General features: G+C 47.5%; 2 protein-coding genes across 5 annotated transcripts; both read left to right on the plus strand.

The window, feature by feature from the left end:
• The first annotated feature begins 61 nt into the window (after positions 1 to 61).
• On the plus strand, positions 62 to 8,649 carry PEX11A (peroxisomal biogenesis factor 11 alpha). 2 transcript variants are annotated; one of them, XM_081227608.1, is made up of 3 exons: positions 62 to 202; positions 2,447 to 2,562; positions 4,598 to 8,649. In XM_081227608.1, exons 1-3 carry the CDS (start codon positions 147 to 149, stop codon positions 5,167 to 5,169), a joined length of 744 nt encoding a protein of 247 aa, XP_081083734.1. In that variant the 5' UTR covers positions 62 to 146; the 3' UTR covers positions 5,170 to 8,649. The 2 variants fall into 2 exon arrangements, with proteins under 2 accessions (XP_081083734.1, XP_081083735.1); XM_081227609.1 differs by lacking the exon at positions 2,447 to 2,562 and having other exon boundaries at positions 130 to 202.
• On the plus strand, positions 121 to 23,815 carry PLIN1 (perilipin 1). Of its 3 annotated transcripts, XM_081227605.1 has the most exons (11): positions 121 to 202; positions 9,234 to 10,099; positions 10,704 to 10,816; positions 11,477 to 11,535; positions 14,487 to 14,691; positions 16,340 to 16,422; positions 17,631 to 17,895; positions 18,203 to 18,375; positions 20,401 to 20,595; positions 21,009 to 21,254; positions 22,270 to 23,815. In XM_081227605.1, exons 4-11 carry the CDS (start codon positions 11,491 to 11,493, stop codon positions 22,609 to 22,611), a joined length of 1,554 nt encoding a protein of 517 aa, XP_081083731.1. In that variant the 5' UTR covers positions 121 to 202; positions 9,234 to 10,099; positions 10,704 to 10,816; positions 11,477 to 11,490; the 3' UTR covers positions 22,612 to 23,815. The 3 variants fall into 3 exon arrangements, with proteins under 3 accessions (XP_081083731.1, XP_081083732.1, XP_081083733.1); XM_081227606.1 differs by lacking the exon at positions 9,234 to 10,099 and having other exon boundaries at positions 124 to 202; XM_081227607.1 differs by lacking the exons at positions 9,234 to 10,099; positions 10,704 to 10,816 and having other exon boundaries at positions 152 to 202.
• The last annotated feature ends 1,477 nt before the right edge of the window (positions 23,816 to 25,292 follow it).

Raw genomic sequence — 25,292 nt, forward strand, 5'->3', positions numbered from 1 at the left:
CTTCGGAAAGTGCGCCCGCCCCCGCGGGGGTGGGAAGACTCGGCTCCTCGGGGTGGCAGAGACCGGCAGTTCCGTGGGGACCCGTCAGCAGCCCCTGAGGACTCGCAAAAGAACCCAGTGCGACTCTTGTCCTTGGGCTGGGTGCCATGGACGCCTTCATCCGCTTCACCAACCAGACCCAGGGCCGGGACCGACTCTTCAGGTGAGTCCGGTGCCCGCGGCCTCTATCCCTTCCCCGTCCCTCAACCCGGTACAAGGTTTCCTGTTCTCCGGCATCCGGAGAAGGAGGTAGTAGCCCAGTGGACGAAAGCAGGAAGGACGCTGCCGGCTCCCGGAGGGAGTTTGGTCCTGGGGCCCCTCCTCACCCTAAATTCAGTGGGGCTGGGCCGAACTCAACGCGTCCGGTCCCGAGCCTCGTGCCCGAAAGTCCCGCAGCCACTTCGGGGGCGCTGGCAGTTAAACCAGCTGATGAACCCTCCTCTCCTAACCTGAGAAAGACTGGGTTTTCTCCGCCCAACATTCTAACGAGGAATTGTTTAAGAGAATCTCTGGGTTGACATTTATGACCAGCGAAGCCAACACTTGTATTTATCTTCCGTTCTTGTCCCGTATATCTCATTGAGATAGCGCATGTGAAATAGTTTTGTGAACTGTAAAATAGTGTGGAGAGCCTCAGAAAGAACTACTGCACCTCTAAGGTACACGAAAATATTAAAGAGATTGCGGCTTTAATACTAATTCATGATGTTTCTTTTAGGAATTTGGTTGAGTCTTGCTCAATAATAAGAAATTAGTCACAGTTGCAGTTTTATTTAACAGCTTTTCCTTCTTCTGGGTGTACAAGTGCTAATACACGCAGATCAGTAGTAACCCCAATAATTATGAGACTTTTGGAAACGGACTTAATGCCAGACGTTGTTCTCAGTGTGTTACAACTATTAACCCATTTAACCCTCAACACAACCCTATTAGGTTAAATTCTCTAAATCATCCCCATTTCTGTGAAATGGGAAAACTGAAGCAGAAGGAGGTTAATAGGGACTAAGTGACTGAATTGAGAGATTTAAAACCACACAGTTGACTCGGGGCCCACTTATTTAACTACCAAGCCATACTGTCTTTCTAATTAATTTGATAGATTTTCAAAATGGTTGCATTATATACAAACTTCATTAAAATAGAAGCCTACAAATCCAATGTACTTAGAATGTACCCTGCAAATTTTATCAGTGAGGTTGGTTAATAAATAATTGTTTAGGGGAATTCCCTGGCGTTCCAGTGGTTAGGACTCTGCACTTCCACTGCAGAGGGCACGGGTTCGATCCCTGGTCAGGGAACTAGGATCCCATATGCTGTGTGGTGTGGCAAAATAAATAAATAAATAAATAATTGTTTAAGATATACTTATTCAGCAAGATGTGAGATCTCTAGTATTCATTTCCTAATCCCCTTGGTGATCTATAGCTTCTTTGAACACACTGGCATTCAGAAAATAATGCCTTGTGTTTGGACACATTCCTATTATTAGACCAGATCTGAAAAAGGGGGATTCATTGACCTGACCAGCTTGAGCCCTCTATCCAGGAAGCATACTTAAAAGAGAAGGAGAGATTTTTTCTTTTTACTTCATTCACAGTAACAAGTTCACCATTTTGGAAAATGTGCTATATTTTTATTGAGAATAATATAGCATAAAGGGATTCAAATGCAGTTACAGGACAGTAGGAAACAGGCATCTACCTACTTTATTTACTAGACTCCCAAATGCATTTAGATGTTTATGTGATATAAAATTTTTTATTGTTTCTGTTGGTAAGGCATTGCTATTTGTACTCATGACAATAATCACTGTATTGAATATTTAGTATTATTAAACAGGATTCTGTATTTTATATAAAATACTAATTAGTTTTGAAAGACAAATCTGTACTTATTTAACTATTGGTGTGTATTTGGTCCTTTTATAAAAAGTTAAGCAATATGAAAATGGTGGACTTTTCATTTGGCTCTGGTTTGAGTGTGTGACCTGTCACATAAGTAGTTGGTAAAAAATTTCCTTTTAGAAATCTGAAAATCTTTTAGAAATTTACACTGGAAGAAATAAAGAATATGGATCTTTGCAGACTTAACATGAGGTAGATTTTTGTGCAGTTTACTGCTTTGACTATATCCATTTCTCTGTACCAGCAAGAGGCCTTCTGAGGAGCTGTTCACTGTATTATTGCAGAGTTTTCTTTCATTACCCTTGTGTTGCATTTCCATGACATGTTCTACCCTTTAGCCCTGTGGAGTGACTGTTGCAGAATTTTGCTCTTGTAAGAGCTGCTACATGAGAAATTGTCTTGGAAACTTTGCTTTTAGCAGGACATGTTTCTCCTTCCCCTACTTCATGAGTCAAATTTTATTTGGTTTGTAAATCGTTCTCCTCATTTTTTTTCCATTTCAGAGCCACTCAGTACACATGCATGTTGCTTAGATATTTGTTAGAGTCTAAAGCTGGCAAAGAGGAGGTTGTTATGAAGCTCAAGAAACTGGAGTCCAGTGTGAGCACTGGCCGTAAATGTAAGTACCCTGTCCCTTGAGGGACAGTGGCTCCTGGTTTAGAATCCTCAGACCTTGTAATTCACAAAATATTTCCTAGGTCATGATTTTCTAGTCAATCAACTTTATTGATGAAGTTCACCAGTAAGGCTGCCCTCATGGAACAACAGGCCAAAAAGATTGAATGTTTCGCTGCACACCATTCACAAACACCCTCCTATGTTCACATTTGGTGCTACATCATATCTTTCTGCTTAATCATAATCAGTGGGACATGCAATGTGTTAGTTCACCTTTAGTTCCTAGAATCACCAAATGTTCTGGCAATCTTTGACATGAGCTTCTGGCTCCTGGGAACCCTCGAAGAATAGAATAGCTATATCCTCGACCCCCTGCCTTTTCCCCTTCTCTTAAGGGATTGCCAGGGGAAATGGATGGATACATTTTCTTAAGTCAATTATGGGATTGTTTCATGTTAATGCCAAAAAGTGGTCAGTGTTTTGTACTCATTTAATTCACTTTGAGTACCTGCTTCATATAGATACAGTCCTGAGCTTTATGGGAGAACTAAGATCACATGGTATAACGATCTAAGATTTAGTACCAAATATGTTGGTTAGGGTAGAGAAAAAGAAAGATGTTTGGAGGAGGTGGAACTTGAGGTGTGGCAAGAGAGAGAAGGATTAGGAGAACTTTTTTTTTTTTTTTTTTTTTTTTTTTTGCAGTACGCAGGCCTCTCACTGTTGTGGCCTCTCCCATTGCGGACGGAGCACAGGCTCCGGACGCGCAGGCTCAGCAGCCATGGCTCACGGGCCCAGCCACTCCGCGGCATGTGGAATCTTCCCAGACTGGGATACAAACCCGTGTCCCCTGCGTCGGCAGGCAGACTCTCAACCACTGCGCCACCAGGGAAGCCTGGAGAACATTCTTGAAGGGTGGTTTCCTCTAGTGGAGGCTCAGGACTGTTCTGGGCAAACCATTGTATTGAGGATCAATGAGAAAACTAGTTTGGTGGAGACAGGACTTAGATTTTCAAGCAGAGGGATGGGAAGGAGCTTTTCTGGATGGCTTGGAAAGCCAAGATTAGAAGTTCTCAGGCTCTTTGGAATGTTGGAGCTCAAAGGTCCTTTAAAGATCACTAGTCTCTGAAGTCTAGAAAGGACTTACCCAAGGTCACTAAGTTAGTGCAACAGCCAGAACTGGAACCCAGGATTATTCATTACATATTTTGTGTTATTTTTGATAAAATAATACAAAACATTTTTCTGAGATCATAAGTTTCCTGAGGGTAGCTACTTCTGAGTGTTTGCTGAGTCTAAGATATAGTCACTTAGGAAAAGTAGCACTTTTGTATCCTCCATAATGTTTCGGACTATAACTTACTCTGAGAAGGTGCTCAGTAAATATTTATTGATTGATGCATCCCTGATTAATTGAGCTACATGCTCAGATAAAGGACATGCCCTTGCAATGGTTGATTTAATTGAACTAGGAGTCACATATGACAGTATTATTAGTTGTGTCATCCACTAAATCCTACCATCTCTACTTTGTCTTTTTGACAGTAGGGAGCCAAAGGGGCTTTGGACCAGAGAAATGGCAGTATGACAATGGTATTTTTTTTAAAGCAATCTTTTAACTGGAAAGTAAGTACAGTGTAAGGTATCAGACTCTCCAAAAGAATGTTGCATCTGGAGTTCATGTAATTTGCAGTACCTTCCTTCTAAACAAGTATAGCTGGTGATATTCATATGTAACAATCCACACTTATGATTGACCTTTGCCTAAAGTGTGTAGTAAATCATTGTTAATCTAGTCATTGAAATGGAGGCAATAAGTTTAAAGAGCCACTGTCTTTTTTACGTTCCAGGATCATTTTAGGTGTCCTTAACATACTGTATAGTCCTCCTTTCCTGAGCAAAGACTGAGCCTCAGAGGACGGTCAGTTGTTAAAAAAAACAGTGCTGACCTCTCACCCTGATACAGGGATTCTGCCTGTAAAATCCTATTGCATACTGATTAAATAACTGTTAACTCTTGTGGGTTCTTCTTGCAGGGTTCAGACTAGGCAATGTGGTACATGCTGTACAGATGATTCAGCAGAGCATTCATGCCACTGACCTAGTGCCCCGCATCTGCCTAATATTAGCCAGCCTGAACCGTGTGATTTATTTCATCTGTGACACCATGCTTTTTGTGAGGAGTGTAGGGCTCGCCTCTGGCATTAACAAAGAGAAATGGCGAATGTGGGCTGCACGCCATTACTACTATTCTCTTCTGCTGAGCCTGGTCAGGGATCTGTATGAAATCTCCCTGCAAATGGAACAGGTTGCACACAACAGAGCAAAGAAGGAGAAATCACCATCCCAGGATCCTCTTGTGTATAGCGTGGCTGATGAGGAAACAGAATGGCTCCAGTCCTTTCTTCTTCTCTTATTCCGATCTCTGAAGAAGCATCCTCCCTTGCTCCTGGACACAGTGAAGAACTTCTGTGATATCCTGAACCCTTTGGACCAGCTGGGGATCTATAAGTCCAATCCTGGCATCATAGGCCTTGGAGGTCTCGTGTCCTCTATAGCAGGCATCATCACTGTGGCGTATCCTCAGATGAAACTGAAGACCCGCTGAGGTGGTTTCAGGCTGAAGACTAGTACCTGCTTTGAAGACAACCTGTTAGTGAAATGGACATTTGCATTAGGCACAGCCATGTCATACTGTGCTTACGGACTTAGTCACATGAGCACTGAGTGACCTGTGATGTGAACAGAGGTGGGGCCAAGAACGGTGGAGGGAAGAACGTGAAGGTTTATGTGTTTTCTAGAGTGCTGGAGTGGCTTCTGAATTTCTGAGTATTTTTCCTTCATCTAACATTTATCGAGCATCTTTTATGTGCATATTAGGAACTTAGTGGTTGCTGAATGGATAAAAATTAAGAGAAAAATTGAAAAAGATCCAAACTAACAAGTGGACACTAATATAACTAACTTTTGGGCCATGTGCCTCACTACTTTTGCCCAACTACAGTAGGTCTGATACACACCCTCTTTCAGATTTAGTGGAGGCCCCTCATTCTCTGATCAGTTATCCTACTTCCTCCATAGCTGCCAGTGCCAGGATGGAGGAGAGCTGGGTTTATAGCCTCTTAAATTGGCTTTTACATCACTGCGCTCCTGTCCTTCCTCTGTCTAGTAGTAAAATCAGAAGTGCATCAGGCACCTTCATGGTATAAATTGTGTCTTTAGGTGGTGCAGTAAGGAAACAAAAAATCAGAAGCAGATAGAAAGGACTTGAGGTACAAATAATGTGGAAAGTTACAGTTGGTGCCTGCAGGTTTCCCTGTGACAGATGAGGAGACTTGAGGTTAAAACTGAGGACAGAAGCTCATTTCTCTGACTCCCAATCCAGTGCTCTTTCCATATTTCACTGCCTTCCTGATTGAGTGGAAGTGCAAGACTCTCCAGAATCCTGTGCGAAAAGCCTTTTTTAGAACCTTTGTTGGTCAGTGCTTTATATTCTATTCTACAAAAATTAAAACTATATCTAGATCCACCAGCAGGATTGTTTTATTTAAAACCATATAACATTTTGGGCACTTACACGTTAATTTTCATCAAAATTTGTGCAGTTAAGAAATTTCACGAATACGATGAAATTCTACTATATTCGACAATAAATCAGAGTTCATATTTGTAGGGTGGTTGGGCGAGGTGGAGAAGAGCAGTAAGGGGCAAGAGAAGAGGACAGTAGAACGATGAGTCGATGCCACTTGCTCGTGTTCCTGCTTCTCATCTTGGATGTTGGGTTCTTATTTGTGATTACAGATCCTCAATTTGAGGCAAGTGAGGTAGAGAAATAGGGTACCATCAGGTAAGAGGTCAGTGTCAGTCCTGCCAGTAAAGCCATCTGACAGGACTGGATGGAAAGGAGAAAAGAAATGTGCACTAAGTAAATTTCCCATAAATGTGATTGAGATTCTTAAAAAGTAGACTCAGGTCCTTGGCTCTCTAAAGTGACCAATCAAGATATGGGATTTGAGAAAGAACATTTTGGGAATTTTAAGAGAAATAAAAGCTGCTAGATCAGGGCAAATAAAAAATTTAACTATTTTTACTTTGTCCAGATCTTCTACTGTAATAAATTATGTCTAATAAATTTATAGACAAAGTTTATTCATGTATCTGTGAGTGTGTTCTGGGAATGGAGAAGAGTTAAAAATAAGGTGATCCAAAGATAATCAGAGTCTACATAGTTGGTAGAGTGAGTTCTGGTAAAATAAGCTCTTGGCTGGAAGATCCAAGCTCAGGGAAAGGATGAAGGAAGATTTAAATGTAGAACATCCAGGTTGAAAGAGCCCTCTAAGACAGTCTCATCCAGACTGCTAGCCAGGAGAGGGTCCTCTATATCATCCCTGTCAGTGGTGCTTTTGATTCTGCCTGGAGAAGTTGGCCTTGAATCTGTGATGGCATTTTACAGTGGTGTCCATCTTGGTAGTTTTGTGCTCTGCAAGTTAGGGTGGGTGGTGGAGAGCTTGGGAAATGCCACCTCTTCTAGAATTTGTGAAAACCTTAATGGTGCCCTGTTACCTCCTTCCCTGTGCATCTTTGTCCTTTATAACTAACCATCCCCACCTCCAGGCCTCCACATTCATTCATGAGGGATTCTAAAAACCAAAGACATTTCGTTTTTTTTCTTCCAGTTTTACTGAGCTATAATTGACACAGTACTGTGTAAGTTCAAGTTGTACAGCATAATGATTTGACTTACATACATCATGAAATGATTACCACAGTAAGTTTAGTGAACATCGATTATCTCATATAGATACAAAATTAAAGAAATAGAAAAAAATTTTTTTCCTTGTGATGAGAACGCTTAGGGTTTACTCTCTTAACAACTTTCATAAATAACATAAAGCAGTGTTAATTATACTTATCATGTTTTATATTACGTCCCTAGTACTTATTTGTCTTATAACTGGAAGTTTGTACTTTTTGACTGCCTTCATCTAATTTCCCCTCTCCCCACCCCCTGCCTCTGGTAACCACAAATTTGATCTCTTTTTCTATGAGTTTGTTTTTGAAGTAAAGGTGACCTACAGCACAATGTTAGTTCCTGGTGCACGACATAGTAATTCAATATTTCTGTACATTTCAAAATGATCACCATGATAAATCTAGGTACCAGCTGTCAACAAAGATATTATATATTTATTCTATTCCCCATGCTGTACATTTCATACCTGTGACACAATTATTTTGTAACTGTAAGAAGTTTGTACCTCCTAATCTCCCTCACCTATTTCTCTCCTCCCCGCACATCCCCACCCCAAATGGTAGGTATTCTTACTAAGAGTATTTTTTGTTTTCTTTTTTTTTTTTAATTGAAATATAGTTGATTTACAATACTGTTAGTTTCAGGTGTACAGCAAAGTGATTCAGTGATATATATGTATTTTTTTAGATTATTTTCCATTTTAGGTTATTACAAACCTAATATTTTTGTAGTTATTACAAAAGATGTTGAATATAGTTCCCTGTGCTATACAGTAAATCTTTGTTTATCTTTTTTTTTTTTTTTTGTGGTACACGGGCTTCTCACTGCCGTGGCCTCTCCCGTTGTGGAGTACAGGCTCCGGACGCACAGTCCCAGCGGTTGTGGCCCACGCGCCCAGCCGCTCCGTGGCATGTGGGATCCTCCCAGACCGGGGCACGAACCCGCATCCCCTGCATCGGCAGGTGGACTCTCAACCACTGCGCCACGAGGGAAGCCCTGTTTATCTATTTTATGTATAGTAATTTGTATCTGTTAATCCCATGCTCCTAATTTATCCCTACCCCCCTTACCCTTTGGTAATCATAAGTTTGTTTTCTATGTTTGTGAGTCTGTTTCTGTTTTGTATATAGATTTGTTTGTATTATTTTTTAGATTCCACATGTAAGTGATATCATATAATATTTGTCCAGAGACATTTCTAATAGATGTATGGGCCAGCACATTGACAACTGAACATTGTTGCCTGAGAATTTGTTTATTCAACAACGAATGGTTGAGTGCCATTCTTAGATTTGTTTGGGATCCATTTGTGCACAAGATGGCCAAGGTCCCTGTGCTCGTGGTAGTTGGACAGAGTTGGGAGGGCCATGTAGGGATGGGGAAGAAAACAAGGTAACTGTGTCCTTCAAGCTGCTGCTGGAAAGTGGACCCTTCCTGAGGGACTCCCTTAGACCTTTTCACTACTTCTCACCTCTCACCCACATCCTGGACGCCCAGCTGAAGCGGCCAAAGAATGAGCTTTGTCAACAGAGTTTTCAGGCACAGAGCCCTGTATGCCCTCTGGTCCAAAGCCACGGCTTCAGAATCTTAACATTGCCCTTTGGCCCAGGGTACTCTCTCGACACAGCCTCATAGATAATTTGTCCTGAATCTTTAAGTGAGGTGAAGGCTGAGGCCACTTTTTTTAGATATTTCTCTTCCTCTCCATTATTGTCTTATATTTTAAAAGCCTAGGTTGGATCAATAAGTATTAAATGTATCACATATTTATTACTCCTTTTGGAGACTCTGCTTGACTCTTTCCTCCCTCTCCTGCTTTATCAGTATCCTAGATACAGGATTGATACAAAGGATCACAAATAGATCCTTTGGGGACTTCTCTTGTGGTGCAGTGGTTAAGAATCTGCCTGCCTATGCAGGGGACACAGGTTTGAGCCCTGGTCCGGGAAGATCCCACATGCAGTGGAGCAACTAAGCCCGTGCGCCACAACTCTGAGCCTGTGCTCTAGAGCCCCCGAGCCACAACTACTGAGCCTGCACGCCACAACTACTGAGCCTGCGCACCACAACTACTGAAGCCTGCCCACCTAGAGCCTGAGCTCCGCAACAAGAGAAGCCACCGCAATGAGAAGCACGCGCACTGCAACAAAAGAGGAGCCCTCGCTCACCACAACTAGAGAAAGCCCATGTGCAGCAGCGAAGACCCAATGCAGCCAAAAATAAAAATAAAAATAAAAAAAACCCAAAATAGATCCTTTGTATCAGTCTCCCCACTCCCTGCCTCTTTCTCCTAATGCCCACAGTATACAACTTAGCAGAGAGTCAACACTAGATACGATTCTACAAAAAATAAGGAAAAAAAGTTTTGTCCTATTACCCATTTTAATTAAAAAGCCCTTATTAAACAATCTGAAAACGATGGCTGAAAACCACAGCCTCCATCATCTTTGAAGCCAGGAATTAGCATCTGGGCTCCTGCCTGATTCATCGCTAAGGAAAGGATGAGAGGTGATAGGTGGTTGTCTGGATGCTGTTGATCAGTAACAGAACCTTGGTCAACATTGTCACTTTTCCAAACTTGACAAAATCCAGTTGGCTTTCCCACTGCATATTCTGGTGGCATCTTAGACCAGGTAGAGTTCAATAAACTTTCTTGAAATCCAGGATTTTGCAGAGATTGAAATTGCTCCCTCAAAGCCTAGATTGTCAAGGAGTAAACCACAGCTCTGGTTCTCTTCTTCACTGAGAGCAATTCATCTTCATAATCAAAGACTAATGCATTCAGGTAAACTGTGTTCCTGTGTGGGTTTAAATCTTACTGTTCAAAATTCATTCTTTTTTTTTTTTTTTTTTTTTGCGGTACACGGGCCTCTCCCGTTGCGGAGCACAGGCTCCGGACGCGCAGGCTCAGCGGCCATGGCTCACGGGCCCAGTCGCTCCGCGGCATGTGGGATTTCCCCGGACTGGGGCACGAACCCGTGTCCCCTGCATCGGCAGACGGACTCTCAACCACTGCGCCACCAGGGAAGCCCCCAAAATTCATTCTTGATAGTAAAAAATAAGGATGAGGGAAATGGGTTGAAAACGGTTCCGTAGGACCCTCTAATGGAAAAGGAGCCAAAGATTATAAAACTTTAGAGCTTATGAGTTTAATGACACATATCCCAAATCTTCTTTCTGGAAAACAGTTTCTCGAGAGCTGGGGGCCAGAAATATGTTACAGAACAGCTATCTCGTGGAATAATAACTCCTTTTGAGTCTGGTTTCCTACAGCTGTGCAATCTACCTCCTAGTTGGCTAAGCCTCCTTACAGAAGTTAAGATGTGCCCGGGGGACACTGGGTCAAATAACCATGACCCAGCTTTCTCTTCCTCTCTGCCCTCCTCTAGCTGGGAGGTGTTAGTAGCTTTGCTCAAGACTCCCCAGAGCAACTGGAATTGTTTCCAGCGGAGGAGACGCTCTGCAGCCCGGGCTCCGTGGGACCGAGGTGGCATCAGCTGGAGTGAGTGTGGGGATCCTGGGACAACCTTACCTGGTTTGTTTCTGAGAATTAAAGAAGTTGAGGGTAAGGGGCTTCTGGGAATTTTACTGAGGATGAAGAGGCCTGCAGGGAAACCACCAAGGGAGAGATTATTCAGGGTGAATGACCAAGAGTGTAGAGTAGATATTCTGGGGCCACCAGTTTTCCAGAACAGAGCTGAAATTGCTGGTTTTAAGAATGACTACTTTCTCCTCTGGTTGAGCACAGAGGGAATGACTGGCAGATTTGCTTGTTTAAAAAGAGAGGAATTAATGCAGAACTTTTTCATTAAAAAAAAGACTAAATCTGAAACTTTGTTCGTCTCTTTTGGACCCTTATCTAAGAGCTCCTAAACATCTACAACCTCTTATCTCTTAAAGCTACTTTCATTTTTTATTTCTTACCCTGAATCCTTATAAGAAACTATGGTCTTGACAAGTAGGCTGCGGGACAACTCATCCCTATGGGACTCTAAGGACTGGCCACTTGTCTGTGACATTCATCCTCCAAATACCTTCTCTTCAGGGAACTTGAGTTCCCAGACAGCCTGGGCCCCCCTGATGGCCATGAGAGGTAGGGGACTGACCCTGTGGATCTCAGGCTGAGGACTTTCTCATGGACCTGGAACCCTCTGCTTTGCAGCTTAAAGAGCTCCGATGGCAGTTAACAAGGGTCCAACCTTGCTGGATGAAGACCGCCCTGTAAGTAACTTGGGCTTATATGCGACAGTGGACAACTCTGGGAGGAGGAAGGAGGTGGGAGGAGAAGTTCAGGGGGCTTAGAGCAAGATATGTCTAGATTATATTCATAACTCATTGACCACTATGTCTTAGTTATTCTTGCCCTCACTACCTTTTGCAGAAGGCTGTTAGAGAATGTGAGGGGGAAAAAAGATGTCTATTAAAAACTAAGTACCTTGGAGAAAAAGCACAGAAAAACTGGCTAGGAGGCAAAGGAGAGGAAGGGAACTACTATATTCTAAAGCCTGAAACAGAAGTCCACCCAGGCGAAATGTATATTCAGGACGGAGTCTCTGCATTTTGTAACTCCAGAGGCTTCTTGTATGGTGCAGTCTATGTAAAAGGCACCTCTTAGAGTTACACGGTGCACATTATGTATGTGGGAAGGGGTTAGAGGGGCAGTGTGTCCAGTTTGTGTGTCTGACCTGGTTTGCAGTGTGACTCAGAGTGGTTTGACATGTTTAGGTGTACTGATGCCTCCTGGCAAGGCCTCTCTAATTTAGGTACAGTTCAAATAGTGAAACTTAAAAATTGTGAACCCATATAATACCCATCTTGTCCCAAGTTAGGCTTTAACTAACCTCTGTACTAGGAATCGCCATGTTAAGGTTTTTATTGGATCATAGAACACAGAGAGGCATAAAATGCTCAAGTGGATAGTTAAGAGGTATCGATAGTTTATTGCCATCCCAGGACCTCTCTCCTTCTTTGGCTTTGCCTAAAACAACTCCTGAAGGTTCTGTCCAAAATGTTAAAGAAATGTTTTCTTGTTTACAGTCATAATCTTTTTCTAGTTCAAATTTCAAACTCACCTGCAAGACCAGAAGCTGAAATATTGTAGCTTGCTGTCTAGTGTACATCAGGTCTCCTTGATGGGTCTTCTAACTCAGCCGCCTACAAACAGAAGAAGCTAGGTCCTCCCCTTTAGAGCAGAACTATGCAACAGTGCATATTCAAAGCTACAGAAAGAGCTCGAACATCTGAGTCAGACCTGGGATGTTTATGTGGAGAATTCTTAATATTCCTAAGAACAGACAGAAAAATATAATACCCTTCACTAGCCCCAGCAACCATAATCCATGGACAATTGTGCCTAATCCTCACCCCATTCATTCTCCAACCTTGTGTTTTTTTGGGTTTTTTTTTTTGTGGTACGTGGGCCTCTCACTGTTGTGGCCTCTCCCGTTGCGGAGCACAGGCTCCGGACGCGCAGGCTCAGCAGCCATGGCTCACGGGCCTAGCCGCTCCACGGCATGTGGGATCTTCCCGGACCGGGGCACGAACCCATGTCCCCTGCATCGGCAGGTGGACTCTCAACCACTGCGCCACCAGGGAAGCCCCTTTGTGTTATTTTGAAGCAAATCTCAGACATGCTGTTTCAGGCCTGAGTTGGCCTGGCAGTGCCACTTACTAGCTGTGTGATCTTGGGTAAGTCACTTCACATCTCTGAGTCTTTGTCTCATTGGCAAAGTGCTAGTGATAATGCTGACCTCAGAGTGTCGCTGTTAGAATTAAATGAGGTCATATCACGAAAGCACCCCAATCAGTGCCTGGAGCATAATGGCACTGAGTAAATGTTGTTTCCCTCTGCAGGATTAGAATCCACTTTTTTTTTTTTTTTTTTTTTTTTACCTCAAAGATCAGTGTTTCTCCACTAAGATTCTTAGGTGACCTAAAGTTTAATTAAGTGCCTGCTGTTGAGGTTAGAATGCATAAATAAGAGCACAACACCCCAATAACGAGAGGTGATGGTTTCACTATACCCCACGCACTCAGACCACACCTGGAACGCTGTCTTCAAGTCTGAGTGCTATATTTTTCAGAAAGGCGATGTCAAACTGTAGTGTGTGCAGAGGAGGGAATCAGCAGATCAGGGTGCTGAGCCGTTTGGAAGCTAAGTAAGGAACTAGAGCTATTTAGAATGGAGAAGGGACTGCTAAAGGGAGAAATATTTGTCTTCAAGTGTGTGAAAGGGCAGCCCATGAATGATGAAACAGATTTCCTCAGTATTGTTACACAGGGCAGAGTGGAGCGGATTTCAGCTCAGCCACGCTGTCCAACAAGGGGCATAGGCCACTCTATGAGGGGTGAGCTCCATGCAAGGAGACGTCCAAATACAAGCCTCCCAGAGGGACCGTGGGAAGCACTCTTGCTACAGAGGCCCTTGGAGGCCTAAGATTCTGTGATTCTGTACGGTTGGGCAGATCTAAACTTAACACCTTAGGTGCAGCCCTGACTGTGATTCACCTATTCAGCTAACATTACTGTGCAGGCTTTAGGTTAGGCCCTGGAGATACAGAGACGACAGTCTCCTGGGAGAGAGCCAAGTACACACATGATCAAGACGAGCACCATGTATGATACGGAAACAACCCAGCGAGGGAAGTGGTGGCTTCTGATGTGAAGGAGGAGAGTCAGGAAGCTTCACACAAGAAGCGATGCTCAAGCCGTGTCTTGAAGGAGTGACATTTTGCCAGATGGAAGGGACTGTGGGAGGGAAGGGGAGCATCCTAGGCAGTGGGACAAGCACTGGAGGCAGGGAGGCAGTCTCCCAAAAAGACCAGAAAGACGTTCAGATGAAGCTACCAATCCAAGGTGGACTAAAACTCTAGGCAGGTGCGCCGACCCACTTGCTCCTACCGTTAAGTTTAAGTGGGGTGGCTGCAGGTCGGGGGGTGGCCCCTGGAGGCCAGAGTTTGCCCAGTAGCTCTCCAGAGCCAGGATTGTGACCAGGAGAGCATGGCAGCCTGGCTCCTGTTTTCCCTGTGGGGCCTCCAGAGACCTCTCTAGTCTGGGTTCCTCCTAGGTCACTTGGACCCAGGCCAGCCCTAATGGGCTCCATGGCCGTGGGGCTGCCTCCCGAGGAGGTGGGAGGAAGAGGTGGAATGACTTCAGTACCTGCTTTCCTTCAGGAGCAGGAGAACGTGCTGCAGCGGGTCCTGCAGCTGCCGGTGGTGAGCAGCACCTGTGAGTGCTTCCAGAAGACCTACACCAGCACCAAGGAAGCCCACCCCCTGGTGACCTCTGTATGCAGTGCCTACGAGAAGGGCGTGCAGAGCGCCACCAGCTTGGCAGCCTGGAGCGTGGAGCCGGTGGTCCGAAGGCTGTCCACCCAGTGTGAGTCCTTGTGGCACTCGGAGGCTGTCTGCCTGTTCACTGATGCTCACTGCCTGCCTGCCAATCTTTTGTCCGTCTGTCAGTCTGTTTGATAGCTTCTTTGTCTGTCTGCCTTTTTGTTTGTCTGACGGCCTTCCTGACTATCTACATCCCATTACATAGTCTTTTCATCTACAGATATAGATGATATAAATATAGATATAGGTCTCTTCTCATCTATAGATGCCTCATCTGTAGCCCAGCTGGCATTTTCCTAGGATGACAATGATGGGCCACATAATTGGCAGGAGAAGGGGTGGGCAGAAGAGCTATGAGGGCGGTGGTGGGAGTGGGGGCCCGTGGCAGACCAGACACCCACTTTGGCTCCAAATCCAGCAGCAGCAGCAGGAACTAGCAGAGTCTGGCACAGAGGCAGTGGCAGTGGGCACTAGGGCTAGCCTGGCAGGGATGGGGGGAGAGGAGGGAGAGGAGAAGCCCTCTGGGTCCAGGAGGTGATGGTACTGGCCCCATGACAGGCCGGGGCAGCAGAGAGCTACCAGTCAGGGCCCTGAAGGTGAGGACAACTTACCAGACCTGCCCCTGTTCAAATTGTTCTGCCCCGTCGGAAAATATGGTCTCCACGGCACGGCTCTTGACAGGGCTGAGGGAAATTCCAGAAGTCTAGGACCTGCCACAGTCCTGATTACAGAGTTATGGGTATCTGAAGATTTGTCACAGCAAACGGGAGAGGACAGATATAAAGACGACCTGGGCCTGGGTCCACCTCCCTGCCTGAAAACTCCTTAAGTAATTTCCCTGGGTCTCATTTTGCCCAATCAGAAGTCAGCCAAGTCATCTGGGCTCTCTGCTGCTTGAGAATTTTGTGAAGAAACCTGGGATATCTGGAGAAAGAAAATATGAAAGAGAATATATAGATATCCTTTAAAACTGTGATCTCCATGGTCATGTCTGCAGAGCTGATGTCCTCGGCAGCCCCTGGGCAGTTATCTCCCGGGAACATTTGCATCCTCTGGCACTTGCCCCTTTCTCTTCCCTGTGACCCTCTCCCAGTGTTGACCATCTCACTCCTAGAGGTTAAAAGGAAGGGCCATGGACCATCTGGAACTCTAGAACAGCCTTTCACCTCTAGAATTAAGCAGTGCCAGGCCTGCTCCCACCCTAGGGCCCGGCTGCCCCTCCACCATGACACCTCTGCTCTCCCCCGTCGTGTTCACCCAGCGCTCACCCAAACAGGGGTTGTAGGAGGAGGAGAGACCAGGATCTGTTGGTGATTCACAAAGGTTCTGTCACTTCCTCCTCATGACAGCCCTGCAAGGTTTGTCCACATTAATCCACATTTTACAGGTGAGGAACTTGAGGCTCAGCCAGGTTGTGACCTGCCTGAAGCTACACTGCAGATGCAGGTGCTGGGCTTTGAGTGCAGATCTGCATGACTCCAGAGCTCCTGCTCAGAGGGAAAACATCCTGCTCTCAGGAGTCACAGTGGATGGTGGCTAAAGGTGGCAGAGGGCCTCAGATTCCCAGATGCTTTGGGGGTAGCAGGCCTGGGGGTTTTGAGGGCTCCAAGGTGCCTTCCTTGGCACAGAGGCCCCAGCTGGGCTCTCACAGTGGGGGCAGGGCTCACCTGACCATGGCCTTTTGCTTCCAGTCATAGCTGCCAACGAGCTGGCCTGCCGAGGCCTGGACCACCTGGAGGAAAAGATCCCGGCCCTCCAGTATCCTCCTGAAAAGGTGAGCCCCTCCCCTCTTCTCTAAGGCTCCCCACATTCTGTTGTCACTGCCTCCCAGTTGAGAGGGCACGAGCCCATGATGCATAAATGTGAGTCTTTTGTTTCTGTGGCAAATGCCTTCCAAGGCTGGTGGCAGCTGCCTGTCCCTAAGACCACACGATGAGCTTCTTCCTCTCCCTGTGGGGCCAGATGAAGGCAGGCTTCTGAAACCAGCAGGCACAGCCCAGAGGCAAACTCAAACAGGAGCTTGGGGTAGGGCCCACTGCTTCTGATTCCCTGCTCTTTGGCCTACATTGGACCATTTGGTGACTACAGCCACCTAAGATCATGGGTCACACTCGTCAGATCCCAGGATTGCAGTCCCATGTCCTCAAGATCCAACACTTTATGGACCATGAGACTGAAAATGTCACTTCACCTGGATAGCTATTCATTGGGCATTTGCCATGGTAAGGGCCATGTCTGGTGCTTTGGGGGAATAAGTTGCACTCTCAGACGCCATCCATCTCACTGACAAACTACCACCCATCTCACAAACATTTACTGAGCCCTACCCTATGACAGGGGTCATGACATATGATTTATAGAGCCCTCTCATTTAATCCTCTTGTCAACCCTCTGGTATAGGGGTGGGTATCCCCATTTTACAGATGGGAAAACTAGTGACTTCCCCCTGACCACACAGCCTTAAGTGGAGGCCACATGAGAGCAGGTCTATTTGGCTCTGAGGCCTATGCTCTTCACTTATTTTTCCAGATAAACGGCAACGTCTTTGTCACAGAGGAGTTCCTAAGGCAAAGGAGAGAAAGACATTATTTCAATGCAGAACCTGTAGGAAGATCAACCACATCTATAAGTCCACATAAGTGCAGATAGGAATGTGAGCAATGTTCTGAGGGCAAGACAGAGCAGACAGCAGAGGAATTTGGAAGAGGAGATGCCTTGTGTGCATGAGGTGTTATCAAGGAGGTGGACTTTGGGGGGCATTCTTGAAGGATGGTTAGGATATTGACAGGTAGAAACAGGGTGCAAAGGAGCCAGGAGATCTAGTGGTTGGCACAGGAAGGACTGGAGCCCTTTTCCTTTTAAGTTCAGCTTAATCAAGCTGCCCAGATATTGGTGCCAGTCCCCTTTAAATGAGGCTTTCCTGAAGCTGGGCTCAGGGTCTGCCAGATCCACATGCCTGACTCCCCTCCCCACTTCCTCCAGATTGCTTCTGAGCTGAAGGACACCATCTCTACCCGCCTTCGCAGTGCCAGGAACAGCATCAGTGTGCCCATCGCCAGCACTTCAGACAAAGTCCTAGGGACCGCTCTGGCTGGCTGTGAGCTCGCCTGGGGGATGGTCAAAGACACTGCCGAATTTGCTGCCAACACCCGAGCTGGCCAGCTAGCCTCTGGAGGGGCTGACTTGGCCTTGGGTGGTGTTGAGAAGGTGGTAGAGTTCCTCCTCCCTCCAGCCAAGGAAGAGTCAGGTATCTGCCATTAGGGGGCCTGGGGAGTGAGTTGGCCACCCATGCTGCTTGGGAATTAGGAAGAGGCAGCCAGGGCTCATCTAGCCCCTGCTCTGGAACAGGGATGGCCCAGCAAGATTTTCAGATGGATCCATCCTCACCTAGCCCTCTCTCCCCATTTTTAAGTGGAGAAAGTGAGTTGCCCAAATCACCAGCGAGCTTGTGGTGGAGCTAGGATGACCACTTTCCAACCCTAGACACAACCCAGCTTTGCCCAGCGCCTTTCTGATCAGCTTTCCTTTCCTTCCCCTCACAAACTCCTACCTAGCCCCTGCTCCAGGACACCAGCATGCCCAGAAACCTCCCCAGGCCAAGCCGGACCTCGTGAGCAGGGTTGGGGCCCTGGCCAACACTCTCTCTCAACACACCTTCCAGACCACAGCCCGGGCGCTGAAACAGGGCCAGGCCCTGGCCATGTGGATCCCAGGAGTGGCACCCCTGGTGAGTGTCTGCCCTGAGCTCTGATTGACCCACGGCCTGGGAACCCTGTCTGTGGGCTGCCTGGTCCCTCCCATCCCCTACCCAATTCTGCCTCCTGTCCTAGGAACTTCCTCTTTTCCAGCCTGGGCGGGGACTTTAGGTCTAAGGACAAGAGGCCTTAGGTGGGGTGGTGGGCTAGTCCTCTAGGATGCAAGGGGAGAGGGCAGGCCTGCTTGTTAGGGTGGTCCTGCCCCCCACCCTCTTCTGTCTCTCCCATTCTCCCTCTGAGTACCCCCCACCCCCCCAAGCCTTCCTCCTCCCAAGTGGGCCCTCCCACTTGTGAGGAAGCAGAGACCCCCCCCATCTGTCCTCTAGGCGCTAGGGAGTGTCATCTATAAATAAGCAAGGCACAAAACCCATTCTGTTGGGAAGAGAGCCCCAGCTGGGCTGTGTCTCTGACTGCCCCCAGGGTTCTGGTTTCCCTTCTAGAGGTTTCTAATTTGCATCCCACTGCACCCAAGGTAAAGCTGCCTTTTCTAGGCCCAGATAGGGCTTACTCCCCACCACACCCCACCTCCACCTCTCTGTGTATTTTAGCAGAGATAGCCTGGATTATTTTCATAGGAACTTTAATAAGAAACTAAGCAGCCCCACCCCCCCCCACCCCGCAAAAAAAAAAAGGAAATAAAAGCATTAACGCATAAATGTCAGCAAACAAGATAACCACTTTTCAGCCATCAAGAGGGTGGTACTTTTAAAAGCATCCTCAGGCCTGGCTCATTCATTCAAGCAAATGTTTGCTGAGAACCTACTATGTGCCAGGTTCTGTAGCACCAGTAGGGATACAGGAGTAGTAGTTCTCCTCTGTCACCTGCACTGGGGGGCCACTTCCCCATGGGGGCTAGACTAACTCCTGCGCCCTGGCCTAGCCCCTAGTGGGTGGGGGCCACTGTACGGCACAGCCTCAGACACCACCGTTCATATAGAAAATAATAGTGTCCCAGGGACTTCCCTGGCGGTCCAGTGGTTAGGACCTTGCCTTCTAATGCACTGGGTGTGGGTTCGATCCCTGGTCAGGGAGCTAAGATCCCACATGCCTTGCAGCCAAAAGACCAAACATAAAACAGAAGCAATATTGTAACAAATTCAATAAAGACTTTAAAAATGGTCCACATCAAAAAAAAAAATCTTAAAAAGAAAATAATGGTGTCCCCTAAGGATGTATAACAAGGAGACCCTGTTTGTGCGGTTCCCTAGGGGTTTGAAATGAGCCAAGCTGTGCCCCAGGGGACACCAGCCCACCTATCCAGGTCAGCTTCCTCCCATGGGATCCTCTGGCCCACTTGATTTTTTTCACTCTTTAAAAGATCTGCAAGGAGTATGTACTAAAGCTAAACATACATATCCCCTATGACTCAGCAATTCCACCCGACAGAAATAAGAGCTTATGTCCCCCAAAGACACACCGGAAATGTTCCTATCAGCTTTATCCTTAGCCAAGAACTAGAAATAACACAAATGTCCATCAACAGTAGAATGGGTATATTGTGGTATATTTATTCAGTGGAATATGACACAAATGAAAAAGGAGGAACTACTCTGACCCTCAGTAATGTGGATGAATCTCACAACACAACGTTGAACAAAAACTATTCATGAAAGAAAACACGTTGTGTGAGTCCATTTACAAATGAGAAAAATCAATGCATGGTGATAGAGGCCAGAATGTGGTCACCCTTAGGTGGTACTGACTGGGTGAGGGGCACAGGGAGTCTTCTGGGGTGTCGAAAATGGTCTATATCTTGATCTGTAATGGTCACACAGGTGTGTGTTTCTAAAAATTCCCAGAGCTGTATACTAAAGCTTGTGCACCTTAGTGGGTGTAAGTTACCACTCCATAAAAAGTTTGAAGAACAGTCTGCTGGGGCCAGGCCCAGCTTGCCTCCCCCAACCCTGACCCTGGGGGCGAGGGGCTTTGCCTGCTGGGGCTGCCCAGCCTCTGGCAGGGGCTGTGAAACCAGCAGCCTGCCACCTTCCCGCCCTCAGAGCAGCCTGGCCCAGTGGGGCGCATCAGCGGCCAGACAAGTGGTGTCCCGGCGGTCGAGCGAGGTGTGGGTGCCCTGGCTGCACAACCTCACTGCCACCCGGGAGGAGGACCACAATGACCAGATGGACACAGAGGGGGAGGAGACAGAGGTGGAGCAGGAGGAATCAGAGACAGAGGAGAACAAGCTCAATGAGGTAAGGGAGAGAGCAGAAGCCGAGTGGGATGCAGGAACCTGGAGGTCCCACAGCCCACCGAGGGGATGAGAAGCAGAGGCCCCGGGTGAAACAAGGGTCTTTGCCCCCAGGCCCAGGAGTGCAGTACATGGGTGCAGTGGTCTTCACCTCACCCCCAAACGCCCAGCTAACAAAGTTCTCTCAGAGGATCCTCACAACAACCCCATAAAATAGGCAGGACAGAGATTGTCATCCCCATTTTGCAGATGAAGAAACTGAGGTTCAGAGAGCAGAAGTGACCTGCCCAAGAGCCAGGCTAATAGTTTTTTCAGTTTGGTATCCACGTTCTTTCCCCTCTAGCTCTGGGGATGGTGAGGAGAGGGGAAGGGTCAGGGGAGTTGCTGAGGAGGCACTGACCTTGCTCTGGCCCCTAGGGAGCAGCCCTGCCTGGCCCACAAGGCCTCCTGGGTGGTGTGGCGCACACTCTGCAGAAGGCCCTCCAGAGCACCATCTTGATCATGATGTGGGCGCCTGCAGCTGTGCTGGGCATGGCAGAGAGGTTGCTGCATCTCATGCCAGCCGGTGCTGTCTCCTCCACCAAGGGCAGGGCCATGTCCCTGTCTGATGCCCTGAAGGGCGTTACTGACAACTTCGTGGACACGGTGGTGCACTATGTGCCGGTGAGTCCCCCTACCCTTCCGGATAAACTTCCCCCTCCTCCCCACCCCCGAAAGGACAGACAAAGCAGATTTGACTGAAGGGGCTGCAGCTGCCCCCACTTCCCGTCTCTGATCCTCAGTGCCCCAGGAACATTTTGACATACTATGGCCTTGACTGGGGGCCTTCGCAGCCCCAAAAGTACAGAGACCTGTGGCCTTGGCCTGAGACCTTTCCCCACATCTGTCCTTCCCACCTGCTGCTGGGGAGGTCATCCACCATTAATCTGGGGGTCCCAGTGGCCAAGTCCTCACCCCTCAGCTCCCAACTGAAGGACCTGGCAGGTTTGCATGCTGCTCCCTGGGAAAGGGTTGCAGGGAGGCTTCCAGGGCACCCTGCGGGGTCAGCTATGTTCCAGGGGACAGCAGCTGCCCCCATGCCAATTCCAACACCTGTCACCAACAGGAAAACCCCAAGGAGTGCCAGTACTATCACTTTGGGGGTCCCTGGGTCCCTTTCCAGAGCAAGTTACAGGTCGAGCGGTCAGTAGGAGGGCTGGTCAGGGCAGGAGGCCCCTTAGAGCTGAGGATTGAGGGAGGCTGTGAGGGTAGTGGGGGAATGGGTTACTCAGCCACTCACTCTCACCAAGAGGCATGGCAGGGGTCTTGGCAGCCAGCTTGTTCACCTTGGGCCCAAAACAGAGCCAGGCGTGGGTACCCTGACCCAGGCAGGGGCAAGGTGTGGGTCCAAGGAAGGGTCAGGAAAGCCACTGACCTCCCACTGAGGAACCTCGGAGGGAGACCTGAGGGGTCCAGAAACTTTAGAGGGTGGCTGTCTGCCTTGCCCTGGGGGTCTGGACTGTGCACACTGTCAGGGAGGGCAGGACCTAAGCGGTCTCCCCCGCACCCTCCATCCCTGTCCCACACCCCGGATGGCCGCTCCCGGAGGCGTGACCGTGAGGGCCACAGAGGAGGCGGTGGTGGGAGGCACAGGGACTAGGGCCAAGGCGGGGGCCTAACGTGATTTGCCGGCCCCCAGCTCCCCAGGCTGTCGCTGATGGAGCCCGAGAGCGAATTCCGGGAGATCGACAACCCGCCTGCCGAGGCCGAGAGCCCGGAGGCGGAGCGCAGGGGGTCCGGGGCGCCGCCCGCCAGCTCGGAGCCCGCGTCACGCCCTGCGCAGTCCCGCGGCAGCCTGCGCAGCGCTCGGGGCCCGGGCGCGGAGGACCGGGTGGACACGGCCGCCGCGCCGCGCACCGCCTTGCCGGCCATGCCCCGCGAGAAGCCCGCGCGCAGGGTCAGCGACAGCTTCTTCCGGCCCAGCGTCATGGAGCCCATCCTGGGCCGCACACAGTACAGCCAGCTGCGCAAGAAAAGCTGAGCCCGCTACCCCCATCGCCTTCCCGGCCCGGCCCAGGGCTGGGGCCGTTGTCTCCTGCAAACAAACGGAACCTACATGTCCAAATGAGCGTTGACTTCTTCCAAGTAGTCCCCTTGGGTCCCGAGCCTCGTTCCAAGGATGCTGCCAAGGCACACATCATCTTCTGAGCATCCTTTTTAGGCTTAGCTGTCAGAGCCCATTTTTGAGAAGCATCAGACTAGCAGTCTGCTTTAATTCTATGCCTTGTTATTTTTACCAAAAGATTAATTGCCTAACTTGATCTCTCACTTCTTTCACCAAATTTGTGGCCAAGTGACATTTAACTGTTTCCAGTATTTACATCCATCCTCTGTAGACAAATATTTGTCACCAGTGAATGTGTCACCACCCTAAAGGTTCAAGCAGTAGATCCTGGCACATTTTTAAGTCCTGAATGCAGAGATTCCTCTGAGTATACAGGCTCTCAGAAGACTACTTTGAGGGGAACAGCAATCAGGTGCAAAAGCTCTTGAGTGTTTATATACATATGAGCATCACTTTCTGAGTACCCCACACTCTTCACAGGCTGAGTCCTGGCCTGTGCTCTGTAGCGCCACCTTCCTGTTCACAGCTACATTTCCATTTGCACCCTTACTGCTTTCCACCTGCATGTTCACCCTTCCGTCCACCTCTCAAATGCTGGCGCCCCCAGTGCTGGGAGACAGTGGTGATCACTTGTTATACAGTATAGACCATATATTTGGACTCTATAGCCACAGTTCATTCCAAGCCCTATTTTTGAAAATGTTAATATTTCGTACATTTGGAAATGCATACATATAAGTTAAAAATTCAAACACTGCCAAAGGATGTGTGCCTTCCTCCCTGAATTCCCTGGTTTCTCTTCCCCAAAGCAATCATGGTGCCAGTCTCTTCTGTATCTTTCCGATTACGGACTGTGCATGCGCAGCCACATGTGTATATACTCCCCACTGTTTACACAAGCTGTGGGAGGTTATACTCAGTGCTTTTTTCACTCAGCAAGACATCTTAGAAATCTTTTTTGTATGAGTATCATAAATCCTCCCTGCTCATTTTAACAGCCACACAGTAAGTGCTTCATAATATAGATGTGCTATGTTTTAAACTAGTGCCTTAATCATGGACTTTTAGGTTGTTTCCAATTGTTTGCTCCTTCGAACAGTGCTACAATAAATGTCTTCATACAAATGTTTCATGTAGATGTGTGCATATATCTGTAGGGTAAATTTATAACTTGGAACCATGACATGTCGGGTGAAAGGGTACGTTCATTTTAAATATTGATAGATAATGCCAAGCAGCCTTCCAAACCAAACTCAGTTTTTCTTGTCATCTGAAGCTGCACAGATAATTCTGACACTTCTGTCAGTCCTTTTAGACATCTATATATACACACTCACCCCCTATAGGTCCCCCTCAGATCCATGAGCACCCTCTTGGCTGCCACTCTATGGCACACCTATGGCATACCAGAGTCCAGCTCCCTGTAACTGACTCTGGGCCCTGGCAGATCTTTGGTGTAATGAGTCCTTGGCCTTTATCCGTGGTTTTGGAATCTGAGGATGCCCAGAATGAGGAGAGGGGAGTGTTGATGGACATACACATATGGACATGGTCATGACCTTGAACTAGCTTTGGGCCCCCCACCCAACCCTCACAATCCACACCACACTCAGCATTTTCCTGGGGAGGGGGTATGGATCTGGCAAGAGGGGCCCTCAGAAGGTGATATGACATGGCTAAGAAGACAGTACCAGCCGAGCCCCAGCAGGGTTCCTGTGGGCAGCTGCTGGAGAACTGGCCTCAGGCCTGGTTGCATAGAGAGAAACACACAGCTATCCTGGGCCTCACCTGCCTGTGCTGCTTTCTTCCTGGAGCTCCAGAAACCACACTCCTGACTGTCTACTCCTCCATAGTCCTGTGGCTCCTCCAACCAGGAGCAACCCAAGAGAACTGTAGAAGTCAACACACCCATTGGCCAGACACAGACCCCTCACCCTGTCCTGGACCTCAGCCAGGGTGCTGGGAACCAGTACAGGACAGCCCAGGAAGCAAACAGCTTGCCATATAAGTCTCTTTTTATTATTAAATAGATGGCAAAGTGCTCTGAGCCTGGCCCTCAGTATTTCTGAATACTTTTTGGTGAGAAATGAGAGCAAAGCCTCTCCTCTAAATGGCAGAAATTTGCCTAATTGGCTCCAGGTTGGATGTGGGACTTTTCTCTGTTCTGACAACAGAACATGTTCTTGCTCATGTGGATGTGAGTGCTCATCTTTGGTAGCTCTGGACCTCAGGAAGACTTCCCCTTCACACTGGGATGCCAAGGTCCCTCTCCAGAGAAATACTGTGTCCCCTCTCTTCTATTCCAGCTCATAAAATGCACCTCCAACTCAATCACAGCTTTTAGAGATGGAAAAACAACCATTACAGACATACATTTATCCATGCAATTATTTACCACTTTTTCTTCCATACTTATCTGGGATCTTAATATCCAAAAGACTTCTGAGGCTGGAGAGAGATATCTCTGCAACTTGGGTTTTAATGCTCATTGTATTAGCCATAGTTTTCCTAAACATTTAAGCACTTTTTACTTAATCAAACTTATAAAATGCATTAATCAAATTATTTTAAATATTTAAATGTTGATACAAACTAAA

Source organism: Mesoplodon bidens (genome assembly GCF_964165515.1).
Source record: "Mesoplodon bidens genome assembly, chromosome: 3".
Classification (NCBI taxonomy): Eukaryota; Metazoa; Chordata; class Mammalia; order Artiodactyla; family Ziphiidae; genus Mesoplodon; species Mesoplodon bidens.